General features: G+C 34.5%; 1 protein-coding gene across 2 annotated transcripts in view; it reads right to left on the bottom strand.

Moving 5' to 3' along the window:
• Nucleotides 1–264: 264 nt before the first annotated feature.
• Scp2 (Sarcoplasmic calcium-binding protein 2) overlaps nt 265–23,737 on the bottom strand; it is a 160,132-nt gene continuing 136,659 nt past the window's right edge. For both annotated transcript variants that reach the window (XM_075292822.1, XM_075292821.1), the window contains one exon: nt 265–1,077. In XM_075292822.1, coding sequence (XP_075148937.1) covers nt 754–1,077 — 324 coding nt within the window. In that variant the 3' untranslated portion in view covers nt 265–753. The remainder of the gene's footprint in view (nt 1,078–23,737) is intronic.

The raw sequence follows: 23,737 nt of genomic DNA, 5'->3' as shown, positions 1-23,737 counted from the left end.
TTAATAGCTAAACCAAAGAAATTTAATATTTTTTAATATTTCCGATGCAAATAATTTTAATAACACTTTATAACAAATAGTATGAAAGAATTTTACTATATTCGATAATGTTTTTTTAAAATTAATGTATACTATTAGGGTACTTTAGGTATTATGAGTCATCCTATAACAAGTTTTATTCCAATTCTTGATATTATACCATCCAATTGCTGCCGCTTCGCCAAAAATACACTTGGCCAATATTCAAACAAAATAGTATCTGAGTACTGTGTAGTATTATTTTTTTGCTTTTTCAATTTTATTTACTTTATATATATAAATAAATATATATGTATATAACATTTATATATAAGTTAGTATTTTCATATTGATTTGATTTTATTATTTTAAATTCAACATTTAGTTTTCAGTTACTTTGTTTATTGTGTTCTGTTTTGGTTTGGATTTATTTTCTTTGGACTAATTCAAAAAAATTTGTTTGCTTTGGTTAGTATTCATATAACAGATTTTAAGGTTTTGGGTTTCAGAAAGAAAAAACGAAAAACACATTAAGGAAGTGGAAAAATAAAGTTCATTCATCATTTTCTTAGAATGTCAATATATTGTTTGTTTGTATTTTTTTTTTTTTTTTTGGTTTTCATTATATTAATTCCTCTTTATGTTTGCACTTCATTATAATTAAATATTTATTTCTTTTGGTGTTGCTTGTTGAAAAATTTTTTTTGTTGTCCTTTTGCCTTTCATTTAATTTTGTTAAAATGAAGTTTTGCCAAAAATGAAATTTCCAGGTGCATTGGCATCTTCTGCCGAGAAATATTCCTTCCACAAGGCAGCAAATTGGTCACGTGTTACTTCAGCATTACCCTGGGCCATTTTGGCAAAGGCCTGTTCACATTCGCTCTTCTCCAAACCATAGCTGGAGCAAACCAAGGCAAATTCATCAACATCAATGCTACCATCATTGGAGGCATCTTCTAAATCGAACATAAAGTTCATGTATTTATTTTGCCAATCCATAACAGTGCTGGGATCCTTGGCATAAGCGTCCCACATGTTGCACCATTCGTCAACGGAAACCTGCAAGCATACAGATAACAAAAATAATATTTTTGTTTTTAGAATTTCTATGGAAAGTTTTATGAGAGAAAAACATTGGGAAGAAATACAAAAAACTTTGTATTTGTGATAACTAAAGTTTTTCTTAATTTTAGAAATCATTTATTTTATAGACTATATTCAAATATGTTCACAATGATTGATGGTTCTAAGTTTTCAAAACAATATGGAGAATTGTTACGATTATATTTAGTTTTGTAATTTAATTTTGTTATATTTAAGTTATGTAGAATTTTATATAAGACATTAATAAGTTCCTCACACACTCAAAAAAATGGAACCCTCAATTTCACTAAAGCCAATTTAACTTTATTTTAGTTTATGGTATTATTACGTTTGAAGAAAGTTGCCTTTACTCCATATTTCTTTAAATTTGCACATTGTACAGCAAATGAGCCCATCTTGAATTTCGTATGGCCTCAAAAAAATTCTTGCAATTTTGAACACCAAGTCTTTCCTTCAAACTATAAAATTTTCTTTAGCAAGTGAACAAAAATTATTATGTCTATTGTCGAAAAATATTTATTTATTTTTGAGATATCGGCGTGATGTCAGCGTTTGTAATAATCAGCGTTGCCAGAATTGTTTCACCAAAAACCGCTAGATTTGCCCAAAAAAATAGCTAAAAAAAGCTAAAAAATGCTAAAAAATAGCTAGAAAAAAAGCTAAATTTTTTTGTATCAAAAGTCACATTTTTGATTGAAATTTAACAAACTTAAAGGCTTTATTTCACTTACAATGCATATTATTTTCATTTTAGTTCCACTTCTGTGAGACTGTAACAATATCTAAGGCATAGTAGCTCTGTTTGCGTATTCGATACATTTTGATTACTATCACAAATTTTTTACTGGAAGTCCTTCGTTTTGTGGGAGCTACCTTCCCAACACCTCTATTTTATTTACTTGTTATTTTAAAATAATAAATGATCTAAGCATGCTTTGGATTTGGTAAAAAAATGATTTGTCATTTTTTTAAATAAAATTTTAGTTTGGATTTGAAATTGTGAAAAATTCGAAATACATTACTTTTATTTAAATTGTAGAAAATACTATCAAAGTGCCTATCAAAGTGCTTTAAAAACGTGCTAACGCCAACTTAAATTTCCAAATTCAGACTCGACTTCAAGTAGAAATTATTGTATATATACGTTTTTAAAATAAAGTGTTGAAAAACATCTTCTATTTTTGAACGCTATTTTGGTTTGTGGTTAAGATGCAAAAACTCCTCACATTTAAAGACTATTTCATTAATTCTTCCTTCTTTCATGAAAACATACCCATTTTTAAGTTGAATCGCTTAATTATAAGGACAAAACGACTTTATCGTCTTTTGGACAAGGAAAACATAAAAGAAATTCACAAATGCTATTATAACCAAAATTCGCGTTCGTATTTTAAGGAGACGACAATATTTTTCAGTGCACAAAGCTATTCACATCTACTATTTTAATTTAGTAATATCGTAATAACTTTAGAATATTATAATAACATAAAAAGGATAAACGAGTCAAATGATAATATTCCCAATAATTTACTGACAGTTTATCTAACAAATTTGTATGGTAATAGTAGATTTAAAGTTTACGATAACTTTTATGTATATAATGAAAAAACTTTACAACAAGGTGTATTTGCTACAAAAATGCCCGCATAATGGCTGGACTCATTATTAATGTTTCAACTGTGCTTTGAAATATGTGGAAGCCCTTATACTTGCAGCAAGGCTTAGATAAAAACGACGATTTATCCATATTTCAATAGAAACATGTCGAAAATAAAAAAAGCCAAAAATAGCTAAAAGGGTCATGAAAAAAAGCCAGAAAAAAAGCTAAAAGCTAAATACATTTTTTTCCCGCTAAACGTCTTCAAAAAAAGCCAAATCTAGCGGGAAAAAAGCTAAATTGGCAACGCTGGTAATAATGTTTAGTTTCAATTTTTTAAAAATAATTTAAATTTTCTAAAATAAACCAACATTTTTCTTCATGGTGCGTTCACTGGTTTTTCAGTGTATATAAGGTATATTGGTTTCCCCAGTTTATACACAGACAAAAAAAATATTCTTTGTCTTCAATCACGAAATTAATTGAATCAGTTTTAATTGAAATTTCTTCAATCACGGAATTCATAATAGCAATCACCAAAGTCAATTAAAAATTCCATTGATCCAAGTATTTGATACAAATAATTTTGTTATTGACTTTTGTTTGAATTATAAAATTTGTTGAATTAAATAAATTTTTAATTGAATATTTTTTTAAAATTTAATTAAAATTTTAATTGGAAAAATTTTGATGATATTAAAAAATTGAAAAAAAAACAATTAAACATTTCATTGATCCAAGTATTTGATACAATTAATTTTGTGATTGAGTTTTGTTTCAATTATAAAATTTGTTGAATTAATTAAAATTTTAATTAATAATTTATATATATAATTTATATATATTATAATTTAAAATGCAAAGTATGTTTGTTTATTTGTTTGTATGTTCGAAATATTGCTCTAAGACCCCATAAAGTATATATATTCTGGGTCGTGCTGAAATTCTGAGTCGATCTGAGCATGTCCGTCCGTCCGTCTGTTGGAATCACGCTAACTTCCGAACGAAATAAGCTATCGACTTGAAACTTGGCACAAGTAGTTGTTATTGATGTAGGTCGGATGGTATTCAAAATGGGCCATATCGGTCCACTTTTACGTATAGCCCCCATACAAACGGACCCCATTTGGTACATGGTGTTAGTATATGGTCTCTAACAACCATGCAAAAATTGGTCCATATCGGTCCACTTTTACGTATAGCCCCCATATAAACCGATCCCCCGATTTGGCTTGCGGAGCCTCTAAGAGAACCAAATTTCATCCGATCCGGCTGAAATTTGGTACATGGTGTTAGTATATGGTCTCTAACAACCATGCAAAAATTGGTTCACATCGGCCCATAATTATATATAGCCCCCATTAAAAACCAATCCCCCGATTTGGCTTGCGGAGCCTCTAAGAGAAGCAAATTTCATTCGATCCGGCTGAAATTTGGTACATGGTGTTAGTATATGGTCTCTAACAACCATGCAAAAATTGGTCCACATCGGCCCATAATTATATATAGCCCCCATATAAACCGATCCCCAGATTTGACCTCCGGAGCCTCTTAGAGGAGCAAAAGTCATCCCATCCGATTGAAACTTGGTACGTGGTGTTAGTATATTGTCTCTAACAACCATGCCAAAATTGGTCCATATCGGTCCATAATTATATATAGCCCCCATATAAATCGATCCCCAGATTTGTCCTCCGGAGCCTCTTGGAGGAGCAAAATTCATCCGTTGAAATTTGCAACGTGGTGTTAGTATAAGGCCGCTAATAACCATGCCAAAATTGGTCCATATCGGGCTATAGTTATATATAGCCGATCCCCTATCACACAAAAATTGGTCCATATCGGTTCATAATCATGGTTGCCACTCGAGCCAAAAATAATTTACCAAAATTTTATTTTTATAGAAAACATTGTCAAAATGTTATTTCTATAGAAAATTTTGTCATAATTTTATTTCTATAGAAAATTTTGTCAAAATTTTATTTCTATTGAAAAATTTGTGAAAATATTATTTCTATAGCAAATTTTGTCAACATTTTATTTCTATAGAAACATTTGTGAAAATTTTATTTCTATAGAAAATTTTTTCCAAATTTTATTTCTACAGAAAATTTTTTCCAAATTTTACTTATATAGAAAATGTTGTCAAAATTTTATTTTGTCAAAATTGTATTTCTATAGAAACTTTAAACTTAATAATATACGTATTTAATCGGCCTTTTTAGTTTAATATATACCACGTATGGACTATGTGGTATATATTACGGTGTTAGGAAGTTTTAAGATATCTTGCCATCGGCAAGTGTTACCGCAACCCAAGTAATTCGATTGTGGATGACAGTCTTCAATAGAAGTTTCTACGCAATCCATGGTGGAGGGTACATAAGCTTCGGCCTGGCCGAACTTACGGCCGTATATACTTGTTATGTGTGAAGAAAGTTGCCTTTACTCCATATTTCTTTAAATTTGTAAATTTTACTGCAAATGAGCCCATCTTGAATTTCGTATGGCCCCAAAAAATTCTTGCAATTTTGAACACCAAGTGATTTGCTTGAAATTTTCATTGAAGGTTGGGGTTGGCATCTAGACAAAGATCAGCTATATTATTTTTCGATATTTGGTGGCGGAGGGGGACCTTCCTTTGTCCGACTTTTTTTGAAAGTACAGTGAAAACAAAACTAAACTCCCCCAACTGAAATTTTACGGAAAAAATGGGTGAGGTTATGAAATTTATATTAGGTTCTTGATTTTTTTAATATTTGGTCGGGGAAAAATAAAAGGGCATAGGGAGACATCCGCTTCTCTTAAGTACATACAGAGAAAAAATTAAACTTTACCTAGTTACTTGAAATCTACAGAGGACTGGGGAGAGGTTACGATATTAATATTTGATACCTGATTTTGTGATGTTTGGTCGGAAGAGGGCCGCCCCTTTGGGCTTATAATTTGCTTGATATTTTCTGAGACGTTTACAAAAGATACGCTACATCACTTTTCGATATTTGGTCGGGGAAGAGGACCTCCTCTAAAACTGAAAATAAAATTCTTAGGTTTTCTTGAAATTTACAAAGGCAGTAGGGGGAATTTTATGAACGGGGAGGCAACCTTCCTTACACCACACTTGATGGTGTAAGGAAGGGAAGGTTAAGGGTACTATTTACTTCGGTGTTTGTCGATATTGTATCGGGGAAAGTGACGTCCCTTTAAAACAATAGAGCAAAATTTAAACTTCTCCGATTTACTTGAAATTTACAGGGAACGTGGGAGGAGGTGATTAGGGTATTATAAGTTAGTGCATATGTTTGCAACACCCACAAGGAGACGAGATAGACACATGATGCCTTTGGCAATAACACTCAAGGCGGGTCCCAGAGTCGATCTAGCCATGTCCGTCTGTCCGTCCGTCTGTCTGTGTATACATTTTTGTGATCAAAGTCTAGGTCGCAGTTTAAGTCCAATCGCCTTCAAATTTGCCACAAGTTCCTGTTTTGGGTCAGAATAGAAACCCTATTGATTTTGGAAGAAATCGGTTCAGATTTAGATATAGCTCCCATATATATCTTGCGCCCGATGTGGACTTATATGGCCCCAGAAGCCAGAGTTTTACCCTAATTAGTTTGAAATTATGCACCAGGAGAACAATAAGTACTATAGTCAGGAGTGCCAAATTTGATTGAAATCGGTTCAGATTGAGATATAACTCTCATATACATCTATCGCCCGATATAGACTTATATGGCCCCAGAAGCCAGAGTTTTAGCCGAATTTGGTTGAAATTTTGCACTAGGAGTACAATTAGTAATGTAGTCTTGTGTGATAAATTTTACTGAAATCGGTTCAGATTTAGATAGAGCCCGATATTGACTAATATGATCCTAGAAGCCAGAGTTTTGGCCCAATTTGGTTGAAATTTTGCACTAGAAGTACAATTAGTAGTGTAGTCATGTGTGCTAAATTTGGTTGAAATCGGTTCAGATTTATATATATATATATATATATATATATATATATATATATATATATATATATATATATATATATATATATATATATATATATATATATATATATATATATATATATATATATATATATATATATATATATTATATATATATATTTATATATATATATATATATATATATATATATATATATATATATATATATATATATATATATATATATATATATATATATATATATATATAAATATATATATATATATATTAAAATACGTATATTATTAAGTTTAAAGTTTCTATAGAAATACAATATATATATATATATATATATATATATATATATATATATATATATATATATATATATATATATATATATATATATATATATATATATATATATATATATATATATATATATATATATATATATATATATATATATATATATATATATATATTGTATTTCTATAGAAACTTTAAACTTAATAATATACGTATTTAATATATATATATATATATATATATATATATATATATATATATATATATATATATATATATATATCTTTCGCCCGATATGGACTAATATGGTCCTAGAAGCTAGAGGTTTGGCCCAATTTGATTGAAATTTTGCACTAGGAGTACAACTAGTAGTGTAGTCAAGTGTGCTAAATTTGATGGAAATCGGTTCAGATTTAGATATAGTTCCCATATATAGCTTTCGCCCGATTTACACTCATATGACCACAGAGGCCAACTTTTTACTGCGATTTAGTTGAAATTTTGCACAGGCAGTATAATAAGCATTGTTGCTATGCGTGCCAAATTTGGTTGAAATCGGTTCAGATTTAGTTATGCGTGCCAAATTTGGTTGAAATCGGTTCAGATTTAGGTATAGCTGCCATATATATGTTTTTCTGATTTCGACAAAAATGGTCAAAATACGAACATTTCCCTTTTAAAATCGCCTCTGCTTAGTCGAACAGTTAAAAAAATTACTCTAATTTTCCTCTACTTCTAATACATATATATCGAGCGATAAATCATAAATAAAAGTTTGTGAAGTTTCCTTACAGTTGCTTCAGATTTAAATGTTTCCCATATTATTTTTTACTAACATTGTGTTCCATTGCATTAGCCGACTTAAATTTTGAGTCTGTAGATTTTGTAGAAGTCTATCAAATTCTGTCCAGATCGAGTGATATTTAAATGTATGTATTTGGGACAAACCTTTATATATAGCCCCCAACACATTTGATGGATGTGATATGGTATCGAAAATTTAGATCTACAAAGTGGTGCAGGGTATAATATAGTCGGCCCCGCCCGACTTTAGACTTTCCTTACTTGTTTTTTACTAACATAGTGTACCATCCCAGGGCATTAGCCGTGGGATGGTACACTATGTATTTGGGACAAAAACCTTTATATATAGCACCCAACACATTTGACGGATTTGATATAGTATCGAAAATGTGGATTTACAGGGTAGAATATAGTCGGCCCCGCCCGACTTTAGACTTTCCTTACTTGTTTAAAATTCAATTAAAATTTTAATTGGAACAATTTTGGTGGTATTTTTTCCCCCTTAAGGCATTTGTATTTTCGAATGCCCGAAAAATATTTTCATACTGAGTACCAAACATTTATATGGAAATCAATTTTCGTTACGAATATCTCCAAAGTACATAACATTATAAGTTGAATTAAACGAAAAATTTTCTATTTTATTGTATTGGACATTTTTCATTTCGTCATACTAAAGAATATGATGCTACGTGTTCAAATTACTTTAACTTACTGTGAACATTGTTCGAAATGCTATTTGCAATAAAAGTAAAAAATGGAAGAAAAAACGTAGTAATTCCCAACCATTAATTGTACAAAGTATATTTGCTCCCAATGGATGTCACTCAAAAAAAAAAATGCCTTGTCATCATCATTTACATTTTCATTGAAAATATTTCGCTTCAGGCTCAAATGAAAGGCCATATTTAATTGCAGTTACAAGTAAGATACGTTGTTCAATAAAACTGCACGTAAGTTATAAGAATGCCATTGAGTTTTGAGGAATAATATTGATGCCACAAAGTTAAGAGCGTATGACATACATCGGTCACATTAAATAATTGTGACTACGGGTTCTTTATATTTCTTGCAATTAAACTACACTCAAGAAAATATGTGCACATTATCTATTAATTTTCAATATATTTCAGTTAACCACTCTCAATTGTACTGTAACACTTAAGTTTTGTTTGGGTTTTGCCCTTCACTTTGGAAGTGTATAATTAGTGGATCAAATTGTCGGTAGCTCATTTAAATATTTGTGACAGGTGGAAATTTCCAATGGTTTAACGGTGTGCGTCCGTCTTTGACTCACTGTTTGGCTCTATATTAGTTTATTTTCAGTTATTAGTAATGAAACTCGATCCACGTAAAATATAGGTGGAGAATATTATATTCTGATTAAGTTTTTACTTGACCTTGAGTCGATAAACTTTTCAATGAAGACTTGTTGTTCTTAAAGTTATGTGATTCAACTTTAAAATGGATATCTTAACGAGGTCGCATCGTTAATACCAGGGATACCGGGATGAAGTGAGCGGCAAATTTTTCCAATTAAAATTTTAATTGAGTTTTAAAAAATATTCAATTAAAAATTTAATTGATTCAACAAATTTTTTAATTGAAACAAAAATCAATCACAAAAATGATAGTATCAATTAATTTTTTAATTGGATCAGTTAACTTTATAATTGACCTTCAATTAAGTTTTTAATTGATACTATCATTTCTGTGATTGAAGACATTTCAATTAAAAATTAATTGGATCAATTAATTTCGTGATTGAATCAGAAAAAATATTTTTTGTGTGTAGGGAACTGTTGTTGTGAACGAGCCCTTATTATACCCACCACCATAGAATGGTGACGGGGGTATAATAAGTTTGTCATTCCGTTTGTAATACATCGAAATATCGATTTCCGACTATATAAAGTATATATATTCTTGATCAGGGAGAAATTCTAAGACGATATAACGATGTCCGTCTGTCTGCTGTAATCACGCTACAGTCTTCAATAATGAAGCAATTGTGCTGAATTTTTGCACAAACTCGTCTTTTGTCTGCAGGCAGGTCAAGTTCGAAGATGAGCTATATCGGTCCAGGTTTTGATATAGTCCCCATATAAACCGACCTCCCGATTTGGGGTCTTGGACTTATAGAAATCGTAGTTTTTATCCAATTTGCCTGAAATTTGAAATCTAGAGGTATTTTATGACCATAAAGAGGTGTGCCAAAAATGGTGAGAATCGGTCCATGTTTTGGTATAGCCCCCATATAGACCGATCTCCCGATTTTATTTCTTGGGCTTATAGGAACCGCAGTTTTTATTCAATTTACCTGAAATTGGAAATCTAGAGGTATTGTATTGAAAAAAACAAACGTTTATAATCTTTGATTTATAAAATTCCTTCTTTATGTTTAGGACACGAAAATTTGAAATTCGCGTCCCTCTGTCAAAATCGCAAGAAAAACTTTTTTGATTTAAAGAAATAGTCATTAAATTAAGTGATATGTTGAATCTTTGTATCAATCAAATTTGGCACACATGACTATACTACTAATTGTACTCCTTGTGCAAAATTTCAAGCTAATCGGGATAAAACTCTGGCTTCTGGGTCCATATAAGTGCATATCGGGCGAAATATATATATATGGGAGCTATATCTAAATCTGAACCGATTTCTTCCAAAATCAATAGGGTTCTAATCTGACCCAAAAAAGGAACACGTTCCTAATTTGAAGGCGATTGGACTTATATTGCGACCTAGACTTTGATCACAAAAATGTGTTCACAGACAGACGGACGGACAGACGGACATGGTTATATCGACTCAGGGAACCACCCTGAGCATTATTGCCAAAGATACCATATGTCTACCTCGTCTCCTTCTGGGTGTTACAAACATATGCACTAACTTATAATACCCTGTTCCACAGTGTGGCGCAGGGTATAAAAATATTGACCCAATGTGAACGATTATGCAACCTAAACATTAAGACATGAAATTTACAAAATAAATATTAAGGCTAACTTTCTTAAATATAAAGAAATTAAAAGTAGTTTACAATCTTTGCTATAGAAAATATTTCGGCCAGATATTATAGTCACAAATCTTGGAATTAAGTAAAATTTTCGTTAAAGGAAAAAATGCATTTGTGATATAAAGTAACAAAATAAGGTAACAATGCCTCTGGCGGACCTTTCACAGGACTTAAGCCAATGCTCCGGTGTATAGTAATTTTGTAATGTTAATTTATAATAAATCCCATAATCTCATATTATTTCCACCTTATATTAAAATATGTCTAACTTCGAAATTAATCCCATCAGTGACAACCCCATGTCAAAATGACGTTTTGAACAGAACTAGGATTGGTCCGTTCACATGAAGGACTATTCCTATATCGATGCTGGGGATAAATCATTTCCCATAGAGTAAATTTAAGTTTTTAAGTTTTTTTTTCAAATTTTTCTATTAATTAAGAAAACATTTTTTTTGCAATCAAGTATTTTCTATAAATTTGATTTTGACGTAAATATATTTATTACAATATTGCTAAAATAGAAGATCTTTATTTTAATGAATCGACATCTTTGGCTATAAATGAATACCAAAATCCTTAAGGGAAGGTCAAAATCTTTGGCATTTCCAAATATGGTGAGAGGCAACTTCAATTACTGTATATTTAGTATCATTAATCGATCTAAACTAATCACATGGAAAGTTTTACAAATATTATAGTTTTCCCATACAACACTGAATTAATGCTTAGGTAAAATTTTACTATTTTTCATTGGTTCATTGCAATACTCTTGTGAAGAACATAATTTTAAAGTTTCCAAAACTAACTATTTTAGCATACCGTATTTGGGCTCTTTAAAAGTTGAACACGTGTTTCCAAATGAATAGCCTTTTGGAAAATTTCTCAACACCATTTTCATTCTTATCGTCGTCCCCTTTTTGGCGTTTTGCATACATTATGTGCTGCCGCCTTCAAATTATTCGCATTGAGTTGGAATGTAAAATAAAATGGTATTCACCATGCGGATGTGCATAGAGGCAGAAACTATATAATCTGCTTTAAGGCACTTACACAAAGTGTAATTTCATAGCCTAGTTTTGGTAGCATTAAATCATTTAAATAATTTTTGTGGATATTCATAATTCCACTGACAATGTGTAGAAGAAGAAGAAGAATATGGAAAATTTAAGGGTTTTTCAGGTTTAAGGAGTATATTGAGTTTAAACATTTTAGAAGAAATTTAATGTAGAAAAATAAAATATATGGGAGTATCCAACAAGAGGTGTTATTTCACCCAAAATCACCCAGTTTTTTGGTAGTTCCCACTGTCGAGCCTTTTATTCTTTATTATTTTTAAATTAGAAAGTGTGATATTACTAAAAGCCAATATAGCAGAAGTTATAAAGAAAAATCAGTTGTGGCATATAAGTCGAACGAAAGCGTTAATTTCGGATATGATAAATTGGCTGTGAAAATGGAAAAATGAAATTAAACAAGTATATACGGCCGTAAGCTCGGCCAGGCCGAATCTTATGTACCCTCCACCATGGATTGCATAGAAACTTGTACTAAAGACTGTCATCCACAATCGAATTACTTGGGTTGCGGTAACGCTTGGCGATGGCAAGGTATCTTAGAACTTCTTAACACCGTCTTCTCAATTGTAAGTTAGTCCATATGGGGTATATATTAAACAAGAAAAAAAAGACCGATTAAATACGTAAATAATTCAGTTGGAAAAAATTTTCTATAGAAGTAAAATGTTGACAAAAATTTCCATAGAAATAAAATATTGATAAAATTTTCTATAACAATAAAATTTTGACAAATTTTTCTATACAAATAAAATCCAATGAAGGACTGGGAATTCTTCCCACTTAAATATGAGCTAAATTATTAGTTTTTGTACCCAAAAGAATAGCAACAACTGAATTCCAATTACACCAAACAACAACAATGCAGCAATTTTAAATTAAGCCAAACGAAGTTTCAACAACCCACAAAACGGCGAAGAAAGCAACTACAGGGATTGATGGCAACAACAACAACAATGATGTGAAGTCTAAGTAAGATTTTCCACTTCCACAAAAGTTGAAGGTACCACCAGTAATCATAAGTTTTGTTGGGCATAGTAATAAAATGTTAACAAAATTTTCTATAGTAAAAACATTTTGACAAAATTTTCTATAGTAAAAAAAATTGACAACATTTTCTATAGAAATAAAAATTTTGGTAGATTATTTTTGGAGATCGGCTATATATAACTATAGATCGATATGGACCAATTTTGGCATGGTTGTTAGCGGCTATATACTAGCGCAATATACCAAATTTCACCACGTACCAAATTTCAAGTGGGTCGGATGAATTCTGCTCCTCCAATAGCTCCGGAAGTCAAATCTGGGGATCGGTTTAAATGGGGGTTATATATAATTAAAATCGGTGTAGACCAATTTTTGCCTGGTTGTTAGAGACCATATACTAACACCACGTACCAAATTTCAACCGGATCGGGAGAATTTTGCTCTTCCAAGGGGCTCCTGAGGTCAAATCTGGAGATCGGTTTATATGGGGGCTATATATAATTATGGACCGATGTGAACCAATTTTTTCATGGTTGTTAGAGACCATATACTAACACCATGTACCAAATTTCAGCCGGATCGGATGAAATTTGATTCTCTTAGAGGCTCCGCAAGCCAAATCGGGGGATTGGTTTATATGGGGGTTATATATAATTATGGACCGATGTGGACCAATTTTTGCATGTTTGGTAAATACCATATACTAGCACTACGAGTATGTACCAAATTTCAGCCGGATCGGATGAAATTTGCTTCTCTTAGAGGCTCCGCAAGCCAAATCTGGGGATCGGTTTATATGGGGGCTATATATAATTAAGGACCGATGTGGACCAATTTTCGCATGTCTGTTAAAGACCATATACTTACACCATGTACCAAATTTCGGCCGGATCGGATGAAATTTGTTTCTCTTAGAGGCTCCGCAAACCAAATCTGAGGATCGGTTTATATGGGGGCTATATATAATTATGGACCGATTTGGACCAGTTTTTGCATGGTTGTGAGAGACCATATACTAACACCATGTACCAAATTTCAGCCGGATCGGATGAAATTTACTTCTCTTAGGGGCACCGCAAACCAAATCGGGAGATCGGTTTATATGGGGGCTATTTATAATTATGGACCGATGTGGACCAATTTTGGCATCGTTGTTAGCGGCCATATACTAGCGCAATATACCAAATTTCACCGCATACCATATTTCAAGCGGGTCGGATGAATTTTGCTCCTCCAATAGCTTCGGAGGTCAAATCTGGGGATCGGTTTATATGGGGGCCATATATAATTATGAACACAACTTTGCATGGTTGTTAGAAACCATATACTAACATCATGTACCAAATTTCAGCTGGATCGGATGAAATTTGCTTCTCTTTGAGGCACCGCAAGCCAAATCGGGGGATCGGTTTATATGGGGGCTATATATAATTATGGACCGATGTGAAGCAATTTTTGCGTAGTTGTTAGAGACCACATACTTACACCATGTACCAAATTTCGGCCGGATCGGATGAAATTTGCTTCTCTTAGAGGCACCGCAAGCCAAATCGGGGGATCGGTTTATATGGGGGCTATATATAATTATGGACCGATTTAGATCAGTTTTTGCATGGTTGTGAAAGACTTACACCATGTACCAAATTTCGGCCGGATCGGATGAAATTTGTTTCTCTTAGAGGCTCCGCAAACCAAATCTGAGGATCGGTTTATATGGGGGCTATATATAATTATGGACCGATTTGGACCAGTTTTTGCATGGTTGTGAGAGACCATATACTAACACCATGTACCAAATTTCAGCCGGATCGGATGAAATTTACTTCTCTTAGAGGCACCGCAAGCCAAACCGGGAGATCGGTTTATATGGGGGCTATTTATAATTATGGACTGATGTGGACCAATTTTTCATAGGTGTTAGAGACCATATACTTACACCATGTACTAAATTTCGGCCAGATCGGATGAAATTTGCTTCTCTTAGAGGCTCCGCAAACCAAATCTGGGGATCGGTTTATATGGGGGCTATATATAATTATTGACCGATGTGGACCAATTTTCAGCCGGATCGGATAAAATTTGCTTCTCTTAGAGGCTCCTCAAGCCAAATCTGGGGATTGGTTTATATGGGGGCTATATATAATTATGGACCGATTTGGACCAGTTTTTGCATGGTTGTGGGAGACCATATACAAACACCATGTACCAAATTTCAACCGGATCGGATGAATTTTGCTCCTCCAACAGGCTCCGCAAGCCAAATCTGAGCGTCGGTTTATATAGGGGCTATACGTAAAAGTGGTCCGATAAGGCCCATTTTCAATACCGTCCGACCTACATCAATAACAACTACTTGTGTCAAGTTTCAAGTCGATAGCTTGTTTCGTTCGGAAGATAGCGTGATTTCAACAGACGGACGGACATGCTTTGATCGACTCAGAACTTCACCACGACCCAGAATACATATACTTTATGGGGTCTTAGAGCAATATTTCGATGTGTTACAAACGGAATGACAAAGTTAATATACCCCCCATCTTATGGTGGGGGCTATAAAAACTTCACTATAAAAATGGTGAAAATCCTTTCCGCAAAAAATTCATATTGACTGCTTAGGACCAATTGTGCCTCTGTAGTTATGCCAACAAGCAAAATTATCACATAAGAGCAGAGTTACCGTTGAGAATTTCTGAAAAGTGGCACACAAAATTGCACTCGCACTAAAAGGTTACACACTGATTTTAAAGTAGAAGTTTGCACGTGACACGAAATTGTCGTGACTCAAGATAATTTTCGTGACTCACGAGTGAATCGTGATTCACGCTGATTAACCAACCAAATGTCGTGAGTGAGCGTGAGTCACGAAATAATATCTTCGTGAGTGTGCGTGAGTAACGAATTTCGGAAAAACACACTCACGAAAAAATTTACGCGTACGAACATAAGATGCTTACGAGTTGAATTCATTTATAATTTTAGTGACACCCTAGGTGTAAAGAGTTTTATAACGCTCTCGATTTTACACTACTCATGTTTTCAATCAGGTTCCATAGGTAAATTACTCATAAATTTATTCGTGAGTCACGACATTTTTCGTGAGTCACGACATTTAACAGATTTTCGTGCGTGAGTACAAATTTTCTTTTCGCGAGCGTGAGTCCTACCAAGAAAATGCGTGAGTGTGCGTGAATAAGATTTCTCCGTCGTGAGTGTGCGTGAGTGTGAGCAAAATATTACTCACGTGCACACCTCTATTTTAACGTGACAACTTTTTCATAAAGAAAAATTAGCAATTTGCCAATAATTTATATCAGTATTTTATAAAGAATTGTGAAATATATATTTCTTTAACTTAGATAATAATTAACTCAAAATCATCTTAATTTAATTTCATTTTAAATCATTCCTTGAAATTTAATATTAAACCGGTTTATCTAGTTTAGAAAATTTCCTTTGCATACTTTTAGGCGGAACATTTGTCCACTACGAACATTATGCACAAAAGGGAAATTGTTCACAAATATAGTACTTGAATGATAATGATCGAATTATTATTTATTTAGATACCGACCATATACGTAACCTTAACGATATGTAGGATCACAAATGCCGTTAAGGTTACAGAAAAAAGAAATGGTATTAAAAAGTGGCACAATATGACGAAAAGTTGGAACAAAAATTTAAAATATATCATAATTAGTGGCATAAGAAAAAAAGTGGCACCAAAGTATCACCGCTTAAAATAAGTGGCAAATTTAACACTAAAGTGGCACAACGGTAGCATTGCATGTAAGGCTCAAATCCTCAAGAGTTATTGTTGAGAAGCCTCTCCCCCTTTTAAATGTGTGACTGTTTAGCTTATGCTTAGGAGTGTCCCATGGCAGCCACTTTGCGATTTTTTTTATACATTTTTATACCCTGCGCCACATTGTGGAACAGGGTATTATATGTTAGTGCATATGTTTGTAACACCCAGAAGGAGACGAGGTAGACATATTGTGTCTTTGGCAATAATGCTCAGGGTGGTTCCCTGAGTCGATATAACCATGTCCGTCTGTCCGTCCGTCCGTCTGTCTGTGAACACATTTTTGTGATCAAAGTCTAGGTCGCAATATAAGTCCAATCGCCTTCAAATTTGGCACGTGTTCCTTTTTTGGGTCAGAATAGAACCCTATTGATTTTGGAAGAAATCGGTTCAGATTTGATATAGCTCCCATATATATCTTTCGCCCAAAATGCACTTATATGGACCCAGAAGCCAGAGTTTTATTCCGATTAGCTTGAAATTTTGCACAAGGAGTACAATTGGTAGTATAGTCATATGTGCCAAATTTGATTGAAATCGGTTCAGATTTAGATATAGCTTCCATATATATTTTCGCCCGATGTGGACTTATATGGCCCCAGAAGCCAAATTTTTGGCCCAATTTGGTTGAAATTTTGCACTAGGAGTGCAATTAGTAATATAGTCATGTGTGCCAAATTTGATTGAAATCGGTTCAGATTTAGATATAGCTCCCATATATAGCTTTCGCCCGATATGGACTAATATGATCCAAGAAGCCAGAGTTTTGGTCCAATTTGGTTCAAATTTTGCACAAGGAGTACAATTCGTAGTATAGTCACGTGTGCCAAATTTGGTTGAAATCGGTTCAGATTTAGATATAGCTCCCATATATATGTTTTTCTGATTTTGACAAAAATGTCAACATTTTCCCTGTAAAATCGCCACTGCTTAGTCGAAAAGTTATAAAAATCGCTCTAATTTTCCTAAACTTCTAATACATATATATCGAGCGATAAATCATAAATAAACTTTTGCGAAGCTATATATAATTAAGGACCGATGTGGACCAATTTTCGCATGTCTGTTAAAGACCATATACTTACACCATGTACCAAATTTCGGCCGGATCGGATGAAATTTGTTTCTCTTAGAGGCTCCGCAAACCAAATCTGAGGATCGGTTTATATGGGGGCTATATATAATTATGGACCGATTTGGACCAGTTTTTGCATGGTTGTGAGAGACCATATACTAACACCATGTACCAAATTTCAGCCGGATCGGATGAAATTTACTTCTCTTAGGGGCACCGCAAACCAAATCGGGAGATCGGTTTATATGGGGGCTATTTATAATTATGGACCGATGTGGACCAATTTTGGCATCGTTGTTAGCGGCCATATACTAGCGCAATATACCAAATTTCACCGCATACCATATTTCAAGCGGGTCGGATGAATTTTGCTCCTCCAATAGCTTCGGAGGTCAAATCTGGGGATCGGTTTATATGGGGGCCATATATAATTATGAACACAACTTTGCATGGTTGTTAGAAACCATATACTAACATCATGTACCAAATTTCAGCTGGATCGGATGAAATTTGCTTCTCTTTGAGGCACCGCAAGCCAAATCGGGGGATCGGTTTATATGGGGGCTATATATAATTATGGACCGATGTGAAGCAATTTTTGCGTAGTTGTTAGAGACCACATACTTACACCATGTACCAAATTTCGGCCGGATCGGATGAAATTTGCTTCTCTTAGAGGCACCGCAAGCCAAATCGGGGGATCGGTTTATATGGGGGCTATATATAATTATGGACCGATTTAGATCAGTTTTTGCATGGTTGTGAAAGACTTACACCATGTACCAAATTTCGGCCGGATCGGATGAAATTTGTTTCTCTTAGAGGCTCCGCAAACCAAATCTGAGGATCGGTTTATATGGGGGCTATATATAATTATGGACCGATTTGGACCAGTTTTTGCATGGTTGTGAGAGACCATATACTAACACCATGTACCAAATTTCAGCCGGATCGGATGAAATTTACTTCTCTTAGAGGCACCGCAAGCCAAACCGGGAGATCGGTTTATATGGGGGCTATTTATAATTATGGACCGATGTGGACCAATTTTTCATAGGTGTTAGAGACCATATACTTACACCATGTACTAAATTTCGGCCAGATCGGATGAAATTTGCTTCTCTTAGAGGCTCCGCAAACCAAATCTGGGGATCGGTTTATATGGGGGCTATATATAATTATTGACCGATGTGGACCAATTTTCAGCCGGATCGGATAAAATTTGCTTCTCTTAGAGGCTCCTCAAGCCAAATCTGGGGATTGGTTTATATGGGGGCTATATATAATTATGGACCGATTTGGACCAGTTTTTGCATGGTTGTGGGAGACCATATACAAACACCATGTACCAAATTTCAACCGGATCGGATGAATTTTGCTCCTCCAACAGGCTCCGCAAGCCAAATCTGAGCGTCGGTTTATATAGGGGCTATACGTAAAAGTGGTCCGATAAGGCCCATTTTCAATACCGTCCGACCTACATCAATAACAACTACTTGTGTCAAGTTTCAAGTCGATAGCTTGTTTCGTTCGGAAGATAGCGTGATTTCAACAGACGGACGGACATGCTTTGATCGACTCAGAACTTCACCACGACCCAGAATACATATACTTTATGGGGTCTTAGAGCAATATTTCGATGTGTTACAAACGGAATGACAAAGTTAATATACCCCCCATCTTATGGTGGGGGCTATAAAAACTTCACTATAAAAATGGTGAAAATCCTTTCCGCAAAAAATTCATATTGACTGCTTAGGACCAATTGTGCCTCTGTAGTTATGCCAACAAGCAAAATTATCACATAAGAGCAGAGTTACCGTTGAGAATTTTTGAAAAGTGGCACACAAAATTGCACTCGCACTAAAAGGTTACACACTGATTTTAAAGTAGAAGTTTGCACGTGACACGAAATTGTCGTGACTCAAGATAATTTTCGTGACTCACGAGTGAATCGTGATTCACGCTGATTAACCAACCAAATGTCGTGAGTGAGCGTGAGTCACGAAATAATATCTTCGTGAGTGTGCGTGAGTAACGAATTTCGGAAAAACACACTCACGAAAAAATTTACGCGTACGAACATAAGATGCTTACGAGTTGAATTCATTTATAATTTTAGTGACACCCTAGGTGTAAAGAGTTTTATAACGCTCTCGATTTTACACTACTCATGTTTTCAATCAGGTTCCATAGGTAAATTACTCATAAATTTATTCGTGAGTCACGACATTTTTCGTGAGTCACGACATTTAACAGATTTTCGTGCGTGAGTACAAATTTTCTTTTCGCGAGCGTGAGTCCTACCAAGAAAATGCGTGAGTGTGCGTGAATAAGATTTCTCCGTCGTGAGTGTGCGTGAGTGTGAGCAAAATATTACTCACGTGCACACCTCTATTTTAACGTGACAACTTTTTCATAAAGAAAAATTAGCAATTTGCCAATAATTTATATCAGTATTTTATAAAGAATTGTGAAATATATATTTCTTTAACTTAGATAATAATTAACTCAAAATCATCTTAATTTAATTTCATTTTAAATCATTCCTTGAAATTTAATATTAAACCGGTTTATCTAGTTTAGAAAATTTCCTTTGCATACTTTTAGGCGGAACATTTGTCCACTACGAACATTATGCACAAAAGGGAAATTGTTCACAAATATAGTACTTGAATGATAATGATCGAATTATTATTTATTTAGATACCGACCATATACGTAACCTTAACGATATGTAGGATCACAAATGCCGTTAAGGTTACAGAAAAAAGAAATGGTATTAAAAAGTGGCACAATATGACGAAAAGTTGGAACAAAAATTTAAAATATATCATAATTAGTGGCATAAGAAAAAAAGTGGCACCAAAGTATCACCGCTTAAAATAAGTGGCAAATTTAACACTAAAGTGGCACAACGGTAGCATTGCATGTAAGGCTCAAATCCTCAAGAGTTATTGTTGAGAAGCCTCTCCCCCTTTTAAATGTGTGACTGTTTAGCTTATGCTTAGGAGTGTCCCATGGCAGCCACTTTGCGATTTTTTTTATACATTTTTATACCCTGCGCCACATTGTGGAACAGGGTATTATATGTTAGTGCATATGTTTGTAACACCCAGAAGGAGACGAGGTAGACATATTGTGTCTTTGGCAATAATGCTCAGGGTGGTTCCCTGAGTCGATATAACCATGTCCGTCTGTCCGTCCGTCCGTCTGTCTGTGAACACATTTTTGTGATCAAAGTCTAGGTCGCAATATAAGTCCAATCGCCTTCAAATTTGGCACGTGTTCCTTTTTTGGGTCAGAATAGAACCCTATTGATTTTGGAAGAAATCGGTTCAGATTTGATATAGCTCCCATATATATCTTTCGCCCAAAATGCACTTATATGGACCCAGAAGCCAGAGTTTTATTCCGATTAGCTTGAAATTTTGCACAAGGAGTACAATTGGTAGTATAGTCATATGTGCCAAATTTGATTGAAATCGGTTCAGATTTAGATATAGCTTCCATATATATTTTCGCCCGATGTGGACTTATATGGCCCCAGAAGCCAAATTTTTGGCCCAATTTGGTTGAAATTTTGCACTAGGAGTGCAATTAGTAATATAGTCATGTGTGCCAAATTTGATTGAAATCGGTTCAGATTTAGATATAGCTCCCATATATAGCTTTCGCCCGATATGGACTAATATGATCCAAGAAGCCAGAGTTTTGGTCCAATTTGGTTCAAATTTTGCACAAGGAGTACAATTCGTAGTATAGTCACGTGTGCCAAATTTGGTTGAAATCGGTTCAGATTTAGATATAGCTCCCATATATATGTTTTTCTGATTTTGACAAAAATGTCAACATTTTCCCTGTAAAATCGCCACTGCTTAGTCGAAAAGTTATAAAAATCGCTCTAATTTTCCTAAACTTCTAATACATATATATCGAGCGATAAATCATAAATAAACTTTTGCGAAGCTATATATAATTAAGGACCGATGTGGACCAATTTTCGCATGTCTGTTAAAGACCATATACTTACACCATGTACCAAATTTCGGCCGGATCGGATGAAATTTGTTTCTCTTAGAGGCTCCGCAAACCAAATCTGAGGATCGGTTTATATGGGGGCTATATATAATTATGGACCGATTTGGACCAGTTTTTGCATGGTTGTGAGAGACCATATACTAACACCATGTACCAAATTTCAGCCGGATCGGATGAAATTTACTTCTCTTAGGGGCACCGCAAACCAAATCGGGAGATCGGTTTATATGGGGGCTATTTATAATTATGGACCGATGTGGACCAATTTTGGCATCGTTGTTAGCGGCCATATACTAGCGCAATATACCAAATTTCACCGCATACCATATTTCAAGCGGGTCGGATGAATTTTGCTCCTCCAATAGCTTCGGAGGTCAAATCTGGGGATCGGTTTATATGGGGGCCATATATAATTATGAACACAACTTTGCATGGTTGTTAGAAACCATATACTAACATCATGTACCAAATTTCAGCTGGATCGGATGAAATTTGCTTCTCTTTGAGGCACCGCAAGCCAAATCGGGGGATCGGTTTATATGGGGGCTATATATAATTATGGACCGATGTGAAGCAATTTTTGCGTAGTTGTTAGAGACCACATACTTACACCATGTACCAAATTTCGGCCGGATCGGATGAAATTTGCTTCTCTTAGAGGCACCGCAAGCCAAATCGGGGGATCGGTTTATATGGGGGCTATATATAATTATGGACCGATTTAGATCAGTTTTTGCATGGTTGTGAAAGACTTACACCATGTACCAAATTTCGGCCGGATCGGATGAAATTTGTTTCTCTTAGAGGCTCCGCAAACCAAATCTGAGGATCGGTTTATATGGGGGCTATATATAATTATGGACCGATTTGGACCAGTTTTTGCATGGTTGTGAGAGACCATATACTAACACCATGTACCAAATTTCAGCCGGATCGGATGAAATTTACTTCTCTTAGAGGCACCGCAAGCCAAACCGGGAGATCGGTTTATATGGGGGCTATTTATAATTATGGACCGATGTGGACCAATTTTTCATAGGTGTTAGAGACCATATACTTACACCATGTACTAAATTTCGGCCAGATCGGATGAAATTTGCTTCTCTTAGAGGCTCCGCAAACCAAATCTGGGGATCGGTTTATATGGGGGCTATATATAATTATTGACCGATGTGGACCAATTTTCAGCCGGATCGGATAAAATTTGCTTCTCTTAGAGGCTCCTCAAGCCAAATCTGGGGATTGGTTTATATGGGGGCTATATATAATTATGGACCGATTTGGACCAGTTTTTGCATGGTTGTGGGAGACCATATACAAACACCATGTACCAAATTTCAACCGGATCGGACGAATTTTGCTCCTCCAACAGGCTCCGCCAGCCAAATCTGAGCGTCGGTTTATATAGGGGCTATACGTAAAAGTGGTCCGATAAGGCCCATTTTCAATACCGTCCGACCTACATCAATAACAACTACTTGTGTCAAGTTTCAAGTCGATAGCTTGTTTCGTTCGGAAGATAGCGTGATTTCAACAGACGGACGGACATGCTTTGATCGACTCAGAACTTCACCACGACCCAGAATACATATACTTTATGGGGTCTTAGAGCAATATTTCGATGTGTTACAAACGGAATGACAAAGTTAATATACCCCCCATCTTATGGTGGGGGCTATAAAAACTTCACTATAAAAATGGTGAAAATCCTTTCCGCAAAAAATTCATATTGACTGCTTAGGACCAATTGTGCCTCTGTAGTTATGCCAACAAGCAAAATTATCACATAAGAGCAGAGTTACCGTTGAGAATTTCTGAAAAGTGGCACACAAAATTGCACTCGCACTAAAAGGTTACACACTGATTTTAAAGTAGAAGTTTGCACGTGACACGAAATTGTCGTGACTCAAGATAATTTTCGTGACTCACGAGTGAATCGTGATTCACGCTGA

The sequence above is a fragment of the Haematobia irritans genome, chromosome 1 (genome assembly GCF_050003625.1).
Source record: "Haematobia irritans isolate KBUSLIRL chromosome 1, ASM5000362v1, whole genome shotgun sequence".
NCBI lineage: Eukaryota > Metazoa > Arthropoda > Insecta > Diptera > Muscidae > Haematobia > Haematobia irritans.
Note: the sequence above shows the minus strand (reverse complement) of the source record. Positions and strands in the feature narration are given on the sequence as shown.